Source organism: Oryza glaberrima, chromosome 12, assembly GCF_000147395.1.
Source record: "Oryza glaberrima chromosome 12, OglaRS2, whole genome shotgun sequence".
In the NCBI taxonomy this organism is placed as follows: Eukaryota; Viridiplantae; Streptophyta; class Magnoliopsida; order Poales; family Poaceae; genus Oryza; species Oryza glaberrima.
In genome coordinates, this window is record NC_068337.1 from 24,579,235 (window position 1) to 24,601,120 (window position 21,886).

A 21,886-nucleotide genomic window follows, 5' to 3' on the forward strand; every position below is an offset into this window, starting at 1 on the left:
AAATTAAAAATGAAAAAAAAATCAAAATGCTTTCGTTGAGAGTCGAACTCAAGACCTCCCGCTTACTAAACGGGTGCTCTAACCAACTGAGCTACGAAAGCTGCTTGTTGAAATTTGTTGGAAATCTTATCTCACCGATGCATCACCATGGTAAGGCTGCAAAGCAAACCAAGATATGCAGGTTGCAGCCAACAACAAACTATTAGTAGCATATAATCAAATCTGTTTTGATAGAGGATAACTACCGGTGGATAAGGGAAGTCATCACACACAATTCACACAAGCAAACAGCACCTCAGCTCACCTCAGCAGGAGTAAATAAATAATCATCAGAGTAAATAGCTTCCAGAGTGCGAGTAAATAAATCATCATCAGAGTAAATAGCTTCCAGAGTGCATACTGACTGCTACTGTACTATTTTACTGTAGTAGAATTAGTACTACCAGAGAGGAGAAAGTGCAACATCAGGTTCAGGTACCTGTAAGATGGATTGGATACAGAACTTCTACCCCCCTATGGTTACAACGTTACAATTTCAAGAATTGTGCTATTATTATTGTTATGGTTTCTCATTTGTCAAGCTACAACCAATTTTTTTGATAAAAAAAATAAGGGGGCAAAGTACATAGAAATAACGTGTCACTGAACCACATGGAAAAGGCCGTCTGTGATGTTTCTTCAAGCATCCCGATTCCTACACTGTGTACATCACTGGCAAAGCAAATACTACCACTCATGACTGCTTAACAGATTGAGAACCACGAGATTTCCCATGTGAATTCCATTGAAGCAGCATCCATACAATCGATGTCCCTAAGTAAACAGAATGAATTAAACAGTTATTCAACAAAGGTTAAATATGATATTCCAGAAATGCAAGTTATGAGTTCTTGCGATCTACTTTTAACTGAAGTAACATAAATCTTTTTTTTTTGGTTGCTCCACAGGTCAGGTCAGCTCAGCTCGGCAGGAGTAACATAAATCATATAGGCAAACTACTTGGAGCATGAAACGAAATAATTTTCAACCTCCTTATGTAGTCCAATGAGCTTCAAGCATGTCATTTGAGTATTACAAGATAAAACTGAAGAGATGGCAAGATAACTGTTATAAAGGCGAATGCTAAGTAATTTTAAAGAGTAAGCATGCACAAGAAACCGCTAGCTGTACTGAACAAATCTTCCACTACTTAAGCACCAGAGACATCAACCTATTTGGTGTATGTACAAGCATGGTGTTTGACTGTTCTTATTGACTGTATTGAATGTTTGAGCTGATATCATCAGTTGACATTATAGTTGCATGAGAACTAAGTAGAAGGCTGAACTGAGCAAACAACACAGTCAAAGCTAAATTCATTACCTGCGAAGAAGCCAACAGTGCTCAGATTTGCCACAGCCATAGTATGGTATATCAGGTACTCGGTGAGGAAATGACCAAGAGCATAGATGAAGGACAGGAAAGTGGCCAGATAGAGAGGTCTGTTTTCCAGGTTGAATGCACACAGAAAGCACAGAGTACAGGTCAAAAGTGTCCAGACCCCAAAAGTGCGACCATGTATTTCAGTCACTGCATGTAAAGAAGGCAAACGTTGTTGTATTAGCTATGTTATTGGAAAATGGTTTCCTCAAGTTAACACAACAGATTAATTTAATATGAGCCTGTTGCTGACTGTCTTAAAGAGAACATGAAACTTATAATCGAAAAGAAATAGTGGGTTGCCATGACAATTTAAATGATCCAAAACAAGGCACAAAGTGATTGATACGATGTAGAAGCATAGCAATAGCTGTCAACTTTATCTATTTTCCTAGGAATAATTTTTTTTCTTTATATAATCTCATCATTTTTTTTGAAGGAAAAGTTTTTTAAAAAAAAACAGAACAATTCTGCTTAGGTTACCCAAAGAAGCTGAGGTCAGCTGAGAATTCAGAATATACTCGTACGGTCCAATAAGAAGACCAACGTGATCTCCGCTTGGAAGTAACTAGGAATTAACCAATTGTCACAAAAGAATGTTGCCATCAAGCTCACCAACCTAATGACGATGACTAATACGCAATCCTTTCAGAGATAGGCGTATAAACAACCAATTTGCACATGCACATTTCTATGGTTGACTAGTAACCTTAGCTCTGTGGTTCAGTTCTGTAATCAAACTCCGATTTCCAAGACAGAACGGCAGCAAGCCATCCTCTTGGCCCTGAAGCTGAAGGTAGACAAATTTATCCAGCAGTGGGGGCAAATTTCCAAGCTCACAAACCCAACCAAATTTTTACCGGACAAAAAAAAAGAAATGCAGTTTTGAGACCTATTGCAGGCTCCTTCCCTAGTATCAATTGCAGCTCATCTGTTTCAAAAACGCTCTCAGGTGTCAGCCTTGAGGTAGAACATTGCATTTAACGACGTGTAGTACGATCCCGAACCAGATCCACGGGCTCTCAGGTTTCGATCTGGTACAAGCAAGATCCACCCGCTCCGCTTGGATGACTGACTCGCGCCACGCATATGGCGGGGGAGGGAGGTGGATGTAAATATATATAGAGAGAGAGAGGAGAAGCACACGTACTGTGTGTTTGGGAGAAGACGGCGAGACGGAGCGCCCAGATGTTGAAGAAGCCGAACCAGACGGAGGCGAGGCGGAGGGAGCCGACCAGCATCAGCCACCATCCCAGCAACGGCATCCTCCCGCCTCCGGCCATGCTCTCGCTCCTCTGCGGCGCCGGCGCCACCTCTGCTCTGCTCGCAGGATGGAGATCGGCGCCGGCGGCAGACGGGATGGATGGAGGAGGTCGCTCTGCGGCCGGCTGCCTATGGCCTATGGGTCATACGCACAGGCCCATCAGGCTGGAAATATTTCTTCTATGAAAAAAGTAAAGTTCACCTAAGGTCCCTTATCTTGTCGTCGAGTTTTAAAACCATCCCTGAACCGGAATACCAGATGTAATGGATCATTAATCTGGTGTAAACTGAGTCACCTTTTGATCCCAAAGTAATATTGCTCTCCTATTTTGGTGACATAATGGCTGAGTTAGTACGGGCCCCACATGTCAGCCCACAATCTTCTTCCACCTCTCTCATTTCTTCTCATCTCAACCCAAACCTACAGGCAGTCAGAAATGGATAGGGAGAAGGGCTGCGGCTAGCGGGTACAAGCTCGACGCCTGAGTGGTATTAAATTTGTCTCTCTTTTTTATTTCTCTACTATGTGTGAGTTGATTTTTCTTTAAGATTTTGTGGAACAGTATTATATATGTTGTACGAATATTGTTAATTTTTTAAAGATTTTTTATAACTATTTAAATGGTTGTTTTGAGCTATCCTCTCAAGTTTAAAATATTTCCCCACATGGTACAGTAAAATACTACTCCCTCCGTTTTATAATATAGGTCTCATAATATAAGGGATTTTGACTTTTTGTTTGCACTGTTTGACCACTTGTCTTATTAAAAAAATTTGTGCAAATATAAAAAACGGAAATTTATGCTTAAAATACTTTGGATAATAAAGTAAGTCAAATAAAACAAATAATAAAGCTTGCAATACGTACGTACACTCCAGTAGAAGTATATGAAAATCCATCTCTAGGAAAGATTCGGCCTTGTTTAGTTTCCAATTTTTTTTTAAAACGTCACATCATATCTTTGGACACATATATGGAAGATTAAATATAAATAAAATAAAAAACTAATTGTATAGTTTGTATGAAAATCGTGAAATGAATTATTTAAGCCTAATTAGTTCATGATTAGTTATAAAGTGCTATTGACCTTAACTCAACCAAAAGAGGAAGGAAAATAGATAGGAGAAGGTGCGGGAGAATGGGAGATGACGAGAATGACGGTGACCAATAGCTAGCCAGTCATTTTTCTGTTTAAAACGGAAATCTCAGAGAGGTAATAAAAGTGTAAAATATCAATGGAGCATTAGAATCCTCTCGATTATTTTTCTTTGTTTAATTTTACAGCACATTCAGGCAACGGGTACATTTGTGCGCTGTATTACAAGATAGTTATGTTGGGATACGCGTATGCTACGATAGCATAAATCAAAATTTTCTATCGCGTAAACTAGGAACCATGCAAGTATTAGATTATAGATCGTTACCACTTGACGCGCTGCGCAGCGGAAGAAGACGCTGAGAAGTCGAAGGAACTCTCGCGAAGTAGCACGCGTCGATGTAGAGGAAGTAGTCGATCGCACCGGCTCGACCTTCTCCTCCTCGTGCGTTTTCCTCACCGTACTCCCACGCCGATCAGCACCGCAAACCAGCGGCGCCTCTACCGGTATCCACACGTACAGGGACGGAACGCTACGCGCAGATGTGCTAGCACCCGCGCGCGGCTAGGGTTTTGCTCGGGGAGGAAAGTGACGGCTAGGGTTTCTCACGTGATGCAATGCCTCGGCCGGTCACACCCCTCACGAATATATAGGATCCATCACTCGGGTCTCCATGGCCCGTAGGACTCCTATTCGGATCCCTATCCGAATTAAGCTTATATTGGATCTCCATCCAATCCCCTTATTTCGGCCCATTAAGCGTGCGACCCTGTAGGTTCATATATACTCAGTTGTAACCGTAAACTCCTTTTCGGTCCACGCGTCAACAGCGGCCCCTAGCAGAACGTATCGACCCACCGGGCATACATAAAGATCATATCGGCTAAACCTCTAGTGTATACTTGTATGAACCCCTTTGCCTCACGATATCAATTAAGCTCAAGGCTAGATATGTGCCACCCTCTAATAGCTCAATCATTCACTCGAACCTGTCGATAGATTATATAACTTGTGATTGACTCCTCAATCACCTTTGGCATGGCCATGCACTTCCATAATCTACAACATCGAGGGGCTCAGAGATATCTCTCCATAGGAGGGGCAAATCCCATCTTGATTATTCATATCCCACTACATGTTTCATAGCATACCCGAAAACTACTTTTATAACTACCCAATTACGCGTTTAGCAGTCTCTAAGTAAGCTACTACGCATATTGGGAACCATGATAATCTCAAGTCTAAGGATTCAACACCAACACTAAATAAGATCACTGATGACACAACATATGTGGTTCTTGCAATGTCTCATGTTGGGTCTATCCAATAACATGTTCACTAACATGTGTCCACATTATTAATTTGGTATCTCTATACCATGATCCATGAGACATAATTATCAATTAATACATGTACTGATCATCTAAACATATTTGTTCCACATATAATATTTGATCAGGGATCCTTTAGAAATAGCAACACATAACATAAAGAGTCTCATGAAAGAATCACACATTCATTAACCAATAATGAGTTTATCTATTTCAAGGAACAAAGTTGGATAAATATGTAAACATAATGTGTGATATAATCATCTCTATTATTATCTCTAGGGCATATCACTAACAAGTTAAGATAACATTAATTAATTAGTTATAATAATTAAGAATCTGATGTATATATATATTATTAATAAGATGAGACGACAACGATGGTGGATGCATGGATGACGATCGATCGATGATGGGTGAGAGATGGAGGGCAGCAGCAGGGGTGGTGGATCGATCGATATGATGAAGAATTAGTAGGGCTTGACGCCGACGTAGTTGCCGGGCGGCCAGTAGCTGCAGACCATGATGGTGTCGCCGGAGGTGCAGACGACGCGGCCGCAGCCGACGGCGGTGGTGTTCTTCCAGACGATGGCGGTGTAGTGGGTGCACATGGCGCCGGCCTTGCAGCTGTTGGATCTGTAGTCGTAGCTCTTCTTCTCGTCGCTCCACTCGTCCACCGTCTTCTTCCACGTCCACTCCTTCCCCGTCCCGAACATCATGTTCTCCCCGTACGGCCCGTGCGAGTGCTCCAGCTGGCAATCCCCTCTCCTCAAATCCGCGTACTCCTGCGCGTACTTCGCCAGCGTCGCGTTCCACCTGCCATTGTCATCGCGCCATTTGTCATCGCCATTGGCCATTGGCATTCTATCGAACAGCTTGCGTGCGTGCATGATGCTTACACTATCGGTGGCACGTGCTCCCTCGTGCGGAACATGTTGTGCTCCCTCACGATGTCGCTGATCGCCTTCTCGTTCAGCCCGTCCTTCTGCTCCTCCGCCGCCGGAGTGTTGCTTGTCGCCGGGGCGTACGGGTCATTGGAAGGAGGCTTTGGCGCCGCCGTCGCCGGGGAAGAAGGCTGCGCCGGCGCCGGCACCACGCCTGCTGGCGCCGCCGGGGAAGAAGGCTGCGCCGGCGCCGGCACCACGCCTGCTGGCGCCGCCGGGGAAGAAGGCTTCGCCGGCACCACGCCTGGCGCCGCCGGAGCATACTCCTTATTCGAAGGAGGAGACGTCGACGGCGTCGCGGGAACAGCTGGCTTGGGCGCCGCCGGCGGGACGCAATCGTCCTTTTGGACCGCCGCGACCGTCGGCGGCTCCTCCGGCTTCTTTGGCTGGGTCGACGCGTAGTAATCCACCTGCACCTCCTTCGACGGCGGCGATCCCGCCGCGCCAGCGCCGCCCTTGGCCGGCATAGCCGGCAGAGACTTGGGAGGATTCCCCTCGTCGTTGGGATCCGGAATCCATGGCACGTCCTGGTAGAATTGCCCGGCGTCCGCCTTCTCCAGCACCGGCTTCATGACGGCAGTCACCCCCGGCGCGGAGTTCGCCGCGCCGGCGGTGAAGCCGGTGACCAGAGCGGCGGCGGCGTCCTCCTCCTCGGCGGCGTCCTCCGCCTCGGCAGCCGCCGTCTCCGCCGCCAAGGCCTTGTTGACGTCTTCCCCCGCCGCCGGCTGCTTCGGCGCCACGGTCGCCGTTGCGCCGCCGTAGGATTGGTCCGGTCCGGTGGAGGCCGTGTGTGCCGCGGCGAGGAGGCCGACCACGACGGCGGCGATCACCGTGCGCATCATCTTGTCCATCTTTTTTTTCCTTGTGTGTGTACATAGCATTGGACAAGTTTTAATTTGAAGAGAGGCGACATGCTAATTTTAGCGCGAACTAACGCACGCATGTATGGGTTGGTTTGTGGCGCCAAAGCTAATTTTGGCGTGAACTAACGCACGCATGCATGGGTTGGTTTGTGGCGCCAAAGCTATTTTTGACGCGAGGATGAGGTCCACTAGTAATTACTTGTAATTTCTTTTTTTTTGTTTGGTTATTTTCTTGTTACACATGATATGCATGAGGAATTCCGTACTATTATCCGTCAAAAAAAATTCCATCTATTAAATAGGGAGTATATTCTCTTAAAAACAAACTCAGGTAAGCTTGACAGTATCCAGCCCACACAATGTCCAGCCCAAATATCCTGGCCCAGTTATTGTTATTTCAGCGAAAGCATTATCGTCCCCTAAGATAATTCTTACTACCTTTTACTAGAAAGTCTTATAACCTGAAACGGAGGTAGTATCTTTTAGTATACAAGCATAGTATTTATTAGCACTTATAAAACCTATGTGCAAACATGCCACATCAACCCATTAAGCACACAAAGCTCAACATGTAAGTATATAGTCTATAATTTATTTTATTCTAAAACTATAAACATACACATACTAAATCATCATTCTCAAATCATTTTCATAATATTTCAATCTAAATCATTTCATCATTTCTCCAATATCTAACTTATATCCCGCAGCAAAGCACGGAGCATCATCTATTAATTTGTTATATAAGCATTTATGTGACGCTTTTACTGTTTTTTCCTTTCAGTACCCCTCAGTAATAGTGGACCCTTTCTTCCCACTGTTTCACTTTCTAAAGTGCATTTAATTATGGACATTGTCGTAAAAAAAACTCTTTCGATCTTTAATTCTTTCACTTAATCTCTACTTAAAAAGGATATCAGTGCTTATATTTGTAGTGTGTTGTATGACAGCTGCTACCAATGTATATTACACAATAATCCTAGCTTAACCGGCCGGTTTCTGATCTTGAGGCAGTTAGTTGAGTGCCTGATCAGTGTGAGGCTCACCGAGGAAACGTGCTGATGTGAAATATTCATATCCTGATTATTGAAATGTGTTTGAAGATCATCCGGTCGGTCACTACTGAAGTCTCCATCCATGTAGCTTCCCCCTAATTTCACCACTACGAGTACTATTTGTAGAGGATCGATGCGCGTGCAGGTTTATTGGTCTAAGCTAAACACTTTGCGATGAGTTTGATCCACATAAATTATTCATTTCTTTGGAAATCGTTGCATGCATATGCTTGGTCATATACTCCCAATTCGTCGCTATTATAGATCGAGTCAATTAGCTACTAGGATGTACTAGCTGTAGAGTAGCTCCTAATTAACAACTATGATTTCCGACTGATCATCAAACGGGCGAGATTGAGTTATTACCTTGAAACCGGCCGCCCCATTATGTTTAGTGATTTGATTAGTCCAAGCAATGAATCAACTAACCATACAGACATCTTGATTTAACTTATTTAGTACCTCTTTTTTATATTTTAAGTAATTTTAACTTTTTTAAGTCAAACTTATTCAAGTAATCAAATTTATTAAAAAATATAGTAATATTTTTAACACAAAACAAATATAATATTAAAATATATTAAATGTTAGTTCTAGATCAGTATTGTAAATATTGCTAAATATTTCTATAAACCTAAACTTAAAAGGTTTGACCAAAAAATTCAAAACAACTTATGATACGACATAAAGGGAGTATAACAATTAAGAATAACATATTCTATGCACACAAGTTTCTTGTGCATATTCCGTGCACACCAACTAACAAATATATAAAAAATTATATAAAAAATTGGATATATACTCTTAATAGTATTACACATATTTACAAAGTCTCATATTCAAATCCATTATATTTTAGCCGTAACAAAAAAGTGAAAATTCTAATAGTTTTAAGGTTAAAATTCTGTCAGAATTTTGTCTTTTTTTTTACGGCTAAAACATAATGAATTTGAAGATAAGATTTCACATGTAGTTGTAATACTATTGGAAGTATGTGTTCAAATTTTTTCTAAATTTTTGGGTGATATTTATTAGTTGGTGTACACGGAGTGTGCACGAGAAGCTTGTGTGTATAGGATATGTATTTAGCATTTTAGCTACCATGCATATATAGCCTACTACTACATCCGTCCCAAAATAAACGCAGCTGTGGATATCTGTGTCCAACATATTTGACCATTCGTCTTATTTTAAAATTTAATGGAAAAATTAGAAAAAAAATACTCACACATAAAGTACTATTCATGTTTTATCATCTAATAGCAATAAAATACTAATCTAAAAAAAAACTCAAATAAGACGAACGGTCAAACTTTGGACATGAACAGTGCAAAACTGCACTTATTTTGGGACAGAGGTAGTACTACATAGCTGCATGAATACTTCCTCCGTCCGAAAATAAGCACAGTCATGAGTTTTTGTGTCTAACTTTAATCTTCTGTCTTATTTAATTTTTTTGAAAAAAACTAAAAAAGTAAGTCACGCGTAAAGTAATATTCATGTTTTATAATGTAATAAAAATAAAAATACTAATTATAAAAAAATTTCGAATAAGACGGACGATCATGTTAGAATAGGTATTGAATATACTAGTTCTATTTGGTTACAGTTGTACTTGGAGTTGTAATAGGTGTTAGGGGTGGAGTTAGAGTCGGACTCTATAACCCGGCATCTCTCTTAAATGGATAGGGGGACACCACAATGTAACCATGGCGACTATAATGTAGTAGTCTTAGAGTGCGCAGCCCGGCCCACCAACCGTAGTAGTCTTAGAGTGCGCAGCCCGGCCCACCAACCGTGGGCTACCCAGGTCATGTTGGGCCTGCTCCACCACAGGCCCAACCGGAACCACAACTTTAGGTCACACAACCCACCACAATGTAACCATGGCGACTACAATGTAGTGGTCTTAGAATGCGCAGCCCGGCCCACCAACCATGGGCCACCCAGATCACGTTGGGCCTGCTCCACCACAGACGTTGGACCTGCTCCACCACAGGACCAACCGGAGCCACAACCCTAAAGACTAGTCTGATGGGTGAGGACCGCCCCCACCTTAACAATCTCCCTCGTCACATCAACCCATGTGACCTATGGAAATTGTTCCCGAAGACTTGTCCTTGGGCTCTGATACCACTTGTTAGAGTGCACAGCCCGGCCCACCAACCGTGGACTACCCAGGTCACGTTGAGCCTGCTCCACCACAGGCCCAACCGGAGCCACAACTTTAGGTCCTGGGCTTACACAACCCAAAAGACTAGTCTGATTGATGAGAACCGCCCCCACCTTTTAAGTCGTGCTCCCCCACCATCAATTACCGATATGGGACTAAACCCAACAGATAAAAGTTGGACACGAAAACTTATAGCTGCACTTATTTTGGGACAGAGGTTGTAGTATATCACATATGATCATATCCGTATCAATTTTACTAGTAGTAGGCTAGTAGCTAGGCCTATGAGTCAATCAAGATAGTGATCGAGAGAAGAACATATAGCTAATTGGAGTATTGATTTAAACTTCGAAGCCGCCCTGTGGCCGGCCAGTTGCCTAACAAGCTCCCTCAACAAGGAACAGCCAATCAGTGTGCCAGCCACACAGCTCATCCTGGCTCCTGGTTTTGTGTATAAGCTGTTTTTCGATGGTCGTAGAAAAAAATAATAAACCATTTCATCTTTCTACTCCAATGTGTATACCTAGCTATTAATGCCATCACCTCAACTACATTCATCGAGAATGAATTGTAGCGTCCTTTTGTTTTAATTCATACTCCCTCCTTTCAATTTGTCACGAAGACTAAATTTGTTTAACTCATTCCACGTGTAACAAACTCATCCCCTATGCATGCAGTTAAAAACTGTATGCATGCATAAAACGAGTATTAAAAATGGTTCCTCGGGTTCCGGTAAATAATTTAATCGAGCACCACAAAACAAAACGACAATCTCTTTATTTAAGTATTGAATGTGTGGGGACTGTTAGGTTCTAACTTTATGACCATTTACTAATAAATATTATTATACTTATCTAAGTTGAGGCGATGCACATCTTCACAAGCTTAAGGAAATCTTGCTATACTTTTTGAGTCTTTTTTTTTTTGCAAGGACACACTTTTTTTTGAGTCATTGATGTGTGGGGTCTGGTTTATTGGAAGAAAATCTTGTCACAACTATAGCTACAACCAAATGGTTGTCAAGGTGATCAAACTTAACTAACCTTAGACGTGGCAGATTGTGGCTGGCAACCAAACACCCCTATAAATACGATCATCTCATTTGGAAAAATCACAAAATAAAATATATTAAGACTTTAAAATGGAGACAGTACCGTTTAAGTAATTTCGCAGCGGTATACTTATAGACAACACACCACCTGTTAAAGAAATGAATTAAAAGTACATTTTATGAACACAATTTTGTATCGCGTAAATAATATTACTACAGAGTAATGGCGGTTCAAAACCTTATATTATCCTAACAGAGCTCTGTATTTTGAAATAGAGAGAGTACATGGGAAGATCACGGATAGGGGAGAAAACTAGAATGTTTTTTAGAAATAATATTATTTTAATAAAAATTGCAAAAATATAACCTGATCAGTTAAAATCGCAAGTTTAATATCCTGTTGAACCACCGCAGTTCGACAGGTCCGACAGGGTAGTTGGTCCATAAAAAAAAGTACATAAACAGTGTTGCGCATTGTTCGGCAGGGGCTATATATCAAAGTTCCAAAATTCGATATGTCCCGCATGAACAGTATTGCACAGTGATTGTTCTCTTTTTTTTTAAAAAAAAAATATCACCTGTTGAACAACCGCAGTTTGTTAGATATGGGCTCCTGTCAAACTGCGGTTGTTCGATAGGATGCTAAACTTGCGATTTTCAACATCTATTTTTACAATTTTTCATTAAAATAATATTATTTCTACAAAAATTCAGAAAACTAAGCCACATATGTTGATTATATATAGTCAATTGAGCAGGTGGGCAGAATGAGCGATTAGTTGCATGCATGAAAACCATACTCATGCAGTCCAAGCAACGACGAACACACAATTAAGCAGACACCATCAAATTAACAACAACTCCATCTCTAGCTAGCTTATTTATACCTGGCCACTCTTGCATCTCCCTTTCGATCGAGCGAGCGAGCGATGGGGAGGTCGTCGGCGTGCTGCGACAAGGCGGCGGTGAAGCCGAAGCGCGGGGCATGGACGGCGGAGGACGACGAGCGGCTGCGGTCGTACATCCAGCAGCACGGCACCGGCGGCAACTGGATGGCGCTGCCGCGCAAGGTCGGCCTCCGCCGCTGCGGCAAGAGCTGCCGCCTCCGCTGGCTCAACTACCTCCGCCCCGGCATCCGCCACGGCGCCTTCTCCGGCCACGACGACCGCCTCATCCTCGCCCTCCACGCCGCCGTCGGCACCAGGTGGTCCCTCATCGCCGCCCACCTCCCCGGCCGGACCGACAACCACCTCAACAACTACTGGAACAACAACAAGAAGAAGACGCCGCCCCTCCTCCTCGCCGCCCACCAGCTGCACGTTGCTAGCACCAGTAGCGGCGGCATGCACGTCGGAGTCGGAGAAGGACACGGCTACGACGACGTCTTCGCCGCCGCTCATTCGTTGTCGTCGACGGCAGCTACGAGCTTCTCGAGCGGCGGCGCAACGGAGCTCGACGAAATCTTCCGTTCCACCGGCACGAGCGGCGGCGAATGTTCATCATCAGCTCAGACTCGGAGCACGGACGACGCGCTGATGATGATGATGATGATGAATTGGCACAACCACCAAAACCAGCTACAATTGCAAGGCGAATTACAAGGTGTGCAGCAGCAGCAGCAGCAATTCGGATTTGGCATGCCTTACTGGTGATAATGTAATCGTACTTATATTGATTTACAGATGAGATGTTTTGATTAAGTTTTCTCTTGTTAATTTTCTTAAACCACCTGGCATGCATATGCGATGTATGTTTGTTCTCCTCTGATGGAGTTGCACTAGTTAGTAAACTGTTAATTAATGTAGGTGTTCTATACCTAATACTTTTATACATGTGTCATATATACTCCCTCCTTCCCTAAATGTTTGACGCCGTTGACTTTTTTCAACATGTTTGACCATTCGTCTTATTCGAAAATTTTTGTGAAATGTGTAAAACTATATGTATACATAAAAGTATATTTAACAATAAATCAAATGATAGGAAAAGAATTAATAATTTCTTAAATTTTTTGAATAAGACGAATGGTCAAACATTTTTTAAAAAGTCAACGGCGTCAAACATTTTAGGATGGAGGTAGTATATAGTGATGAGATGAAACGAACCCCCTGGGCCATGATTATACTCTGTTGTTCTCTTTTGATGGTTGGTTCATTTCAGGATAAGGGTAACTACTGAAGTACGGTCATTGTCACAGTGTCTCGCTAGCTGCGGTGGTTGACTTGACTCGTGTTGCAACCTCAAGTTTGCACTACGTACGAACGTACGTTGTGTTTAGAGATCAAGCCATCAATAGATTAGATTAGATACCCAACAGTTATCTGATTATTTCTTCGTTAGACTCTATGATGATTGAGAATTGAGATCCCAGCTTAGCTCTAAGAATCCATGCAGGCAACAAGTAAAGTAGTAGTAGTACCTACCTATGACGAAATATGAAAACTTGGTAGCATTCAGCATCTGAAAACTTGACAAGCTGAAGACCTGGAAGTCCAGAAATTCTAGTGTACAGATCACCGCTGACATCAACAAGATCAGTCATCCTTTACACTTGGAAAGTTGAAATCGATCGATCGATTGAAAATTGGAGCAGAGATTTTGATGACTGGTCGCAGCATCACTAATCTGCTGACGTCAATGCCTCTGCCCTTGTGGTTCAAAACTTCAGACTGTACTACACTTAGGGTGTGTTTAGTTCCACGTCAAAATTGGAAGTTTGACTAAAATTAGAAGTTTGAAGAAAAAAGTTGGAAGTTTATGTGTGTAAGAAAATTTTGATGCGATGGAAAAGTTAGAAGTTTGAAGAAAAAGTTAGGAACTAAACTCGGCCTAAACCAGGCCTTATGTCAAATTCAAACACAAACCAGCTGTCCACAAGGTTCAAATACCACGGGAGCAGCCTGGTGAGAAAAAACAAAAGCTGCAGGCTACCTGCCCTGACCTGATCATCACAAGTGGAATAATACAGTGCCTAGACCATATCGTCTAGGGTGTGTTTAGTTCATGCTAAAATTGAAAGTTTGGTTAAAATTGAAACGATGTGACGGAAAAGTTGAAAGTTTGTGTGTAGGAAAGTTTTGATATGATTAAAAAATAAAAGTTTGAAGAAAAATTTTAGAACTAAACTCGGCCCTATTGACTAAATTGCAGCAGCAAAAACACCACCCAAACTGTGTACAAGCACTCTGCAAATGTTCTGCTTATGTTACAGATCAACTCTTAAAAGCATATGCTTTGAGGGAGGCAACAAAAAGTTCTTGCTTAATTTCCCTGTTCAAAGCACTGGCAGCAGTCAAAAATCAGATTTCTTTTAATCTTTTCAAGAGACAGTAGAGCCTAAAGAGATGGGAGTACTCCATACAAAGAAGAAGGAAACACCACCAAGGACAAAAGAAAATATTCACTGAAATCTGCATGCCCCAGATTTGTGAGGCACAGCACAAAAGATAATCCCCTGAGCTCTTTTGATGATAAAGACTGATGGTGGCTGTAAAGTTTGATGGGGAATATGCCTCCCAACAGCTACAGATATGTATAGATTGCCCAACGCTCAAGAACTGCCACCAAATACAAAATGATGGCACATGCTTCTTGACAAATATGGATTAAATTAAACAAATGTTAAGCGCTAAGCTAACAGGCATGGAAATTTCAGTTTTACATTCTCAGACGAGTTGAAGTTAAAAGGGGAGGGTAATTGAGTAGCAGAGTAGCTGAGGTTACCAAAGAAACAAGTGAAGTAAGATGAACAACTTCATTCCTATATCATTATCGCGAAATAGTAAAGTATAAATTTCATGTAATAGAATAACTGAGCACTACAACAATATCTGCATGGCTAAGGCTTGAATATACTGATTAACTAGCATGTCATAGAGTCACTAACATGGAAATCAAACAGATCAAAACAACAAAATTGTAATGTCGCTGTAAACTTTTCGTTCTTGGCTGGCTAGGGACCTTCCTTGGCCGCCACGATATTGTAATGTCGCTGTAAACTTTTACTCTGTTTTCCTCCCAATCTTAATGAAATTGGTCGGCCAACCTTTGGCCGACCCGGCAAAACAACAAAATTGCTTTTCAGGTATCCTGATGCTCTCTCAATGTATGTTGTATGATGTATGTGGCTGTACATTTTCATCGCTGAACAGGCTGATGAAGGGGTTAGTGGTTAGATATCCTATTCTATTCTGACAAACCTCTTTTCTGCAATCTGACAAGGAAAGTAATCGACTTCACAGCATGCCGAAGACGGCTAACTGGGAGTCCATTCAGTGTTGGGTGAGACAACTCCGCTCTGGGTTCCTCGAAGGTTTCTTTTCCATTCGACTTATCAGAGCTAGACCCTTGTTCCTCATCGCTCCCGACAGTCTGAATTTTCTCCAAGGGTATATCTTCAGTGTCGTAGAACTGACAATAGGCAGAATGAAGCCGGTGGTGAATTTCATCCATTCTTCCTGACCGTTCGTCTTCCCTGTCCATGTCAATTAAATCCTGTACAATCAAAATGCAGTAGTTAATCACCCACGAGCAAAAATCTCTACCAGTCACCACAATGATAGAATGTGGAGACCATGGGGTTATTTTTTAATTTGTTGTCCACTTAAGTCCATCACTATACACTATGATGGAACTAATACGAACCTGTGCTGGGGTAGTTCTGAATAATGGGAGAAGTCGATTTCTGCAATACTGATTGAATAACAGAGTGAGGATGATAAGAGGTATGGTGAAGCCTGCAGCTACTGGTGATTCTTTCAGGCCAAATACACCAAGGCAGATAATCTGTGTGAGCACGAGAGAGAATATCACTGCGTTGTGTGCGATTGGCCAGTACAAACCCCCTGTGTCATATCTTGTGCGGTAAACATTGAGCAACTGAAAACACCACGAATAGAATATCATTAGCATGGGGAAATAATAGGGTTGAAGAATGAAGCTAAGAAATAAGAAATACTATTTCAGTAAACATTTTTTACAAGAACATGCAATTTTCTTTCCAAATTTAATTGCATGAAACAGTGCGAGCTACTCAACAAATATAATGGTGCAGTAAGGTTCATGTAAAAAATGTTCACCACCACGGTTACAATTTGCAACATAATAAAATATTCATTGATGAAGATATTCATATTTGAGAATAAAAATATGTTATGAACATATAATACTGCAAGTAGAAATGAAGAAGTTTCTCACCTGATTGCGGTACACGATGTAACCAAGGAAGAAGTACACTAACAGAAAAGGTAAGATCAAAGGTGCCAGTACAGAGCATGTGAAGCCCAGTAGTCCGAACAGCAAAACTTTTGGCACTTCTGTGTGATATGGGAATGAGGGAACAAACTCTGTGTCTTCTGGCATACGTAGAATATATTTCCTCACAAAGTTCCATATTAAACCAAATAATTGCATAAGTTCAGATGATAAACTGGCCCATCCTGATGTCAGAACATAGGTGATAAAGAAGGTAGCCTGAAAATATTTACAGAATAGCAGAGAGAAGTTAAGAAAAAAACTAAGGGACAAAAACAGTATCTTTTTGGAGAAACCTTTCATCATGAACTCCAAACTATTCATATCTTCTGAAGCACAAAGACAAAAAGGTGTTTGGACAATATTTACCTGGACAGGTATAGCTCTAGCAAGCTGGACAGGGATGTCCTTTGGGCTTGATAACACATTCAATTGGCTTATGACAGTACCAGATAGTACATTTCCAAAGAATATGTTCCAAACAGTGAAGTACAGCACTTTACAGCAAGCACTCCTCTTCCTTTCACTGTGAGATATAGGCCCCTCTAATGTAGAAAATAATATCATTATCGGTGCAACGGCATATAAAAATATTTGCAGTATGACACTGGGAAGGTACCCAGTTACAAGCTGGCTCATGTATTTCCTGCACATGAAAGAGTACTCAGTAGATGCTGCATAGAAATGAATAGAAGCCCGTATTTCTACATTAAATATTGCCTCAGCAACACAAGAGAAAAGGAAACATCAAACTGTGTTCCTTTACACATTTGAATTGACTAACTGCAGAACATGTTAAATTAATTGGTCTAATCACAAGAATAGGGCCTCACTTTTAAAATATATATATATATATATACATGAGATACGATTCGCACTACAAATAAGAACAAGCTTTGTAATAACAAGAGCTTGGTTCCATTTTAACATGTATACTTACTTCTCCAGTATCCTCTTCAGGAAAGGAAGCCTCTGCTGCAACTGCTCTAGCTGAGATAGTCCTTGTATAAATGTCACTGGTATCAGAAAGAATAACATAAAAACAATTGAACCAAGGAGCGTAGCTATTCGGCGAATCCAAAGCTGCTTATAAGGTAGCCAAAGATTTGACCAATACACATCATCTGGTTCTGGAGCTAGATCAGTAACCCATTTCATAGGGTTAGATGTTTGGAGTATTTCTGAGGCAACAAGGGCAGCATACCGAGTTCTGAAATATACAAAAGCAGCTGCGCATTCCTGGTACAATTCAACAGTTAAAGTTACTGGTTTTATACTGACTAATTGATGAACTACCAGTAAAAGAGCTAATATTTGTGAGATTACAAGTTCAACCTGATCATCTAGTTTCAAGCTGGAATCTTGAAGGTCAGATTTCCCCTGATTCTGCTCAAGCCCAGTTGCCAACAGCTGGAAAGAATTAGATGAGGCTCCACACAGACAGCACCGGTATGAAATTGCTCGACACCTCTGATCAATAGTGCTGTCTGTAAAATGTTTGAATTTCCTGTATGCCTTCTTAGCACCAGTCTGCCAGAATATGACTAGAATTGTTACACAATAAGAAGAAAGTGAAATAAAAATATACAAAGCCATAAATTCAATTCAAGGAACCGGAGATTAATGAACACTACTCTATATAAAAGCACAGAGCTGAGAATCAAATTAGTGGGAAGAATGTGATAGGTTTTGCTTGTTTCCCCCAGTGATTACCCAACTACAAGATAGTAGACCCAAAATTAATATCAAATGACAACAACTATCAAGGCCGTCTTTTAAAATTCCCAATAAACAATCAGCAATATTCTTTATTACAATATGTTTAAATTTATATGCAGCACATCCCTTCGAGTGCAGATTTTACCATTATCTTCTGAACTTTTCCAACTTTGTAAACAACTTGATGGAACAGGTAGCTTGATCCATGGTACTTGGTGAAGAAATCATCAATAGCATTACTGCATGATTCTTTGGTTTCCTTTGGTATTCCACGAACAAGGACAGTAAAATGGCTTGGATTGGGCATTGCACAAGTAAGATGACGGAGCCTCAGCCTAGCAATGTGCTTGTACTCCTAAATTATCAGACAAATAATGTTATATCAAATCTGCTCCTCAATATGAGGAATGAGAATGTTTCAATTACTCATAAGAGAAAAAGGCCTTACAAGATATAGGAGAATGCAAGCTACTCCTGATATTATGTACAAGGCTACACAATGGACCCAAAGCCTGCAATGCAACCGGCATATAAATCATATCTTTCTCAAAAAAAAAAAACAAGAAGAAATTATTGATTCTATGAAAGTACTTTTGATGACAAATCTATTTTCACATGTCTTTTTTTTTGCATTTATTAGTGATTTGATTGCATACATTCTAAAATGTCGTCTATTTGAGAGCGGAGGGAGTTCTCTAAATGCCAGCACTCAAGAGGCGTAAATGTCATGTAGAACATTGGTTAAACTACGCTGTAGTAAAACTACAAGAAGTTTCTCATCTCACCATCTTGATCTCACTTTCACATTCCCAATTGTAAAGATATCCAATGATTCTGAAGGAATCCGAACATGATGTATATCTTGCCCAAAGTAGTTCAGTGGTAGAATTCCAAACACACACAGAATGGCAGCTAGGGAGAAGATGCGTAAGCTGTTGAAAAACAAATGTATTAGCATGTAAATTTGGATATTGAGGTAAAAAATAAGGAATATAAATCTTTAAATAAAAGACAGGGGATGTGCTACTGTGCATTACAATAAGTCAGGAACTTATGCTTTATACAGCTACAAATTTTCTTCTCCTTCTGATTCATGCCCATATTGAAGTTTAAAAACTCAGCAATCAGATACCACCTTCTAATAATATATAAACAATACAGGGAAGTAAAAATACCTGAATACTAGAATTCTATTGAAAACAACAGCATCTAGCCCAGCAGCAGCCAAGATCTCTTCCTCGGTACACTGCAGGGCTTTTACTATCCAGCCAGTAGATGGTACAAATCTCTCCAAGATAAAAGCTTCTCGGAGCCGATTATGCTCCTCGGCAATCCTCCTCCCAAAGTAGACCCTGACATTGGCTGGCTGCTTCCTCAGAACAGAATAGAGCGATATAAACAGCACAGAAAGAGCGATATTGATGCCAGCAGAGGTCAGAAGTCCGCTGATTTTCATTCCTTCCTAGCAAGTGTGTGGCGCGCTTATGTCATCCAAATACAAGCACAAATTTCATCCTTGGTACCCAGAGGCTCAGCACCTGCAGGAAGAGATCACTAAAGCAAATCAAATCAATCCTGCAAGTATAAATCGCTGAAAATTCTGTAATCTCCACAAAGAGAAAGAGAAAAAAGGAAAAAAGAAAAACAACAGATTGTTTCTACACCATGGGTAAACAAACGCACATTCCAAAAGTGGCACACAAGGTAAAATCAGATATGAGAATGAAGCCAATTCCTCGGAGTGGGTGTACGGACTAGTGGAACCTTGGAGATAATAAGTAGTAATTAATTGGCTAAAACAAAAAGTAGTGGTAGCATGTAGAACACTCCAGATGCAATGTCATGTGCCCAAACCAAATGAAATGAGGGCTGCTTATATATTCTACTACCAAGTAGGAGTAGTTAATTAAAAAGAAGAATACGATGCAAGAGGCGTCAACATCGTTGGCTGCAAGGCTGCAAATAGAGGAATCCAAGCTGTCTGAACAGGTTGAGTTTAGATTCGATGGTTGGAACCGGTGTTTGCGTGCGAGCATCCGCATCACCACAACACCACGCGACAGAAAGCGGATTGCCTGCAAACTGCAACTCTACCTGACCCTGCAGGCTTAGTATAGAAACCAAGCAGAAAATTACTACTACATCACATTAACCGCGACTCCTCCCCCATTAACGGATTAACCGCAACCGCAGCAAGAGAAGGAACAGAATCCAACTCCGAAATCGATGGACAACGAACGGGGATTAACAACTGAAATTTCTGTCTAAACCAACGAGTAGTAAATCCGACGAACTAAAACGAAGAAGTAGAGAAGACGAAGGAGGAGGCGAGATTAACTTGCCTCCAAGTCGACCGCCCGCTCGCCGGCGCAACACAGCAACCGCCGCCGCCTCGGTGGAGCCCTGCGCCGCCATTAAGCGAAACCCCAATAGAATGAGAAGGAAATCAACCAACGAAGCAGCACAAAGCAGCAAAAAAAAAAGGCAGCAGGAGAGCAGATTACCACGGCGACGAGGAGTGGGAGTGGGTTAAATTAAGCGCGGCCGCGGCGGCGGCAATGGCGGGGAGATGCGGACTGGATTGGACCAGACGAGGCGAGGCGAGAGGAGGAAGAAGAAGGGGATGAATCCAAACTTTTTCCTCTCTCGCTTTTTTTGATTTGGTTTTTGTTTCGATTTTGGTTTTGATTTGGGTTTGGAGAGAGTACGAGACGAGACGAGACGAGAGTGGAAGGGAAGAAGAAGCCCAGGAGTTATTGCAAAATCAAATACTACAGTGTCCTTCAACTTTACTTTTTCTTTTTTTTTTCCTCCGAGGAATAAAGGATTGGTGCATTTTACTACTCCTATCAATTTTTTTTAAAAAAATTAAAATTGAGATGAGAAAAAGGAGATGCCACGTAAGATGGGCAGTGGAGAACGTGGTGGGGGTGGATTGGTCCCAACAGTGGGGCCCACACGCACGCCGTGATGACACGTGGTTCTCACCGGGCCATTGGAAGTACTAGAATCAGAGGCCAAGCAGTGTCTTGTCATGCTTGGTTACCAACAAGTAAAGCACACAATTCATCACATCGATCGATCTTGACATCAAATTAATCAAAGACCATGATTTGATTTTTTGTTTATCCAGATCGTGGCCAAAGTCCCTTGTAAGTTACTCCTATGCAATTAGCATCTTTATTTGTGTTTAAGATTTGAGTTCGGGGAGCCTTACGGCATGCACCATTCATCCATTTATTCGTACTAACATTATAAGATTTATAAAAAAAAAAGTCCCTTGTAAGTTACTCCTATGCAATTAGCATCTATATTCACAATGATAAATACTTTCATAATATATAATCCAAATATTGTTAACGGTGGGGGTTTTATTTTTTTTCACCAAACTTACCGAAATTTGTAACATAACATAATTTTGTCATACCGAAATTTGACTTTTTACAGGAACATAACATAAAAAATTCTGTCATAATTTTGATAATATTATCAACTTACCGAAAAACCAAAATTTGTAAGGTGTGTTTTAGCTACAATCTAAACAACTCCCTAAGTAAAAAGTCAAGCTAACATCCATATATATAATATGAAAGAGGTTAATACATAGTATAGTCACTGATTTACGTACGTGGCAGCTGTCTAAACCTTAATTAGGCATCATCAATGGAAGGGCACAGGCAGGTGAGCTAATCCGAGACCAATTGATCAAGCCGACCA

General features: G+C 41.4%; 4 protein-coding genes and 1 non-coding gene across 6 annotated transcripts; 1 reads left to right on the plus strand and 4 right to left on the minus strand.

Annotated features, from left to right (window-relative positions):
• Positions 1-27: 27 nt before the first annotated feature.
• Positions 28-101, minus strand: TRNAT-AGU (transfer RNA threonine (anticodon AGU)). Its single transcript has one exon. It is a non-coding gene; the product is annotated as a tRNA-Thr (tRNA).
• A 256-nt stretch (positions 102-357) lies between these two features.
• Positions 358-2,808, minus strand: LOC127757727 (ergosterol biosynthetic protein 28). Its single transcript, XM_052283293.1, has 3 exons — positions 2,570-2,808; positions 1,363-1,569; positions 358-813 (listed from the first exon to the last, which is right to left on the minus strand). The coding sequence occupies exons 1-3, from the start codon at positions 2,700-2,702 to the stop codon at positions 734-736; spliced, it is 420 nt and encodes a 139-aa protein (XP_052139253.1). The 5' UTR covers positions 2,703-2,808; the 3' UTR covers positions 358-733.
• Positions 2,809-5,320: 2,512 nt separating this feature from the next.
• Positions 5,321-6,940, minus strand: LOC127756945 (protein PRY2-like). The gene is made up of 2 exons (XM_052282330.1): positions 6,011-6,940; positions 5,321-5,927 (listed from the first exon to the last, which is right to left on the minus strand). Exons 1-2 carry the CDS (start codon positions 6,934-6,936, stop codon positions 5,582-5,584), a joined length of 1,272 nt encoding a protein of 423 aa, XP_052138290.1. The 5' UTR covers positions 6,937-6,940; the 3' UTR covers positions 5,321-5,581.
• A 5,186-nt stretch (positions 6,941-12,126) lies between these two features.
• LOC127757876 (transcription factor RAX2-like) lies at positions 12,127-13,040 on the plus strand. The gene has a single exon (XM_052283465.1). It carries the CDS (start codon positions 12,127-12,129, stop codon positions 12,847-12,849), a length of 723 nt encoding a protein of 240 aa, XP_052139425.1. The 3' UTR covers positions 12,850-13,040.
• A 1,986-nt stretch (positions 13,041-15,026) lies between these two features.
• On the minus strand, positions 15,027-20,939 carry LOC127757964 (CSC1-like protein RXW8). Of its 2 annotated transcripts, XM_052283557.1 has the most exons (12): positions 20,674-20,939; positions 20,512-20,572; positions 19,345-19,707; positions 18,955-19,101; positions 18,618-18,681; positions 18,315-18,524; positions 17,786-17,980; positions 17,391-17,689; positions 16,820-17,096; positions 16,394-16,669; positions 15,842-16,075; positions 15,027-15,691 (listed from the first exon to the last, which is right to left on the minus strand). In XM_052283557.1, exons 3-12 carry the CDS (start codon positions 19,623-19,625, stop codon positions 15,383-15,385), a joined length of 2,292 nt encoding a protein of 763 aa, XP_052139517.1. In that variant the 5' UTR covers positions 19,626-19,707; positions 20,512-20,572; positions 20,674-20,939; the 3' UTR covers positions 15,027-15,382. The 2 variants fall into 2 exon arrangements, with proteins under 2 accessions (XP_052139517.1, XP_052139518.1); XM_052283558.1 differs by lacking the exons at positions 20,512-20,572; positions 20,674-20,939 and adding an exon at positions 19,853-20,469.
• Positions 20,940-21,886: the final 947 nt, after the last annotated feature.

What these genes read in the sequence shown, in the direction of transcription:
- LOC127757727 (XM_052283293.1), bottom strand. Translation starts at nt 2,702, where the DNA reads ATGGCCGGAGGCGGGAGGATGCCGTTGCTGGGATGGTGGCTGATGCTG. An exon ending in CGTCTTCTCCCAAACACACA is followed by an intron (nt 1,570 to 2,569) that starts GTACGTGTGCTT and finishes CTTTACATGCAG; the next exon opens with TGACTGAAATACATGGTCGC. An exon ending in CACTGTTGGCTTCTTCGCAG is followed by an intron (nt 814 to 1,362) that starts GTAATGAATTTA and finishes CTGTTTACTTAG; the next exon opens with GGACATCGATTGTATGGATG.
- LOC127756945 (XM_052282330.1), bottom strand. Translation starts at nt 6,936, where the DNA reads ATGCTATGTACACACACAAGGAAAAAAAAGATGGACAAGATGATGCGC. An exon ending in GAGCACGTGCCACCGATAGT is followed by an intron (nt 5,928 to 6,010) that starts GTAAGCATCATG and finishes TGACAATGGCAG; the next exon opens with GTGGAACGCGACGCTGGCGA.
- LOC127757876 (XM_052283465.1), top strand. Translation starts at nt 12,127, where the DNA reads ATGGGGAGGTCGTCGGCGTGCTGCGACAAGGCGGCGGTGAAGCCGAAG.
- LOC127757964 (XM_052283557.1), bottom strand. Translation starts at nt 19,625, where the DNA reads ATGAAAATCAGCGGACTTCTGACCTCTGCTGGCATCAATATCGCTCTT. An exon ending in GTGAAAGTGAGATCAAGATG is followed by an intron (nt 18,682 to 18,954) that starts GTGAGATGAGAA and finishes GTTGCATTGCAG; the next exon opens with GCTTTGGGTCCATTGTGTAG. An exon ending in GCTTGAAACTAGATGATCAG is followed by an intron (nt 17,690 to 17,785) that starts GTTGAACTTGTA and finishes GAATTGTACCAG; the next exon opens with GAATGCGCAGCTGCTTTTGT.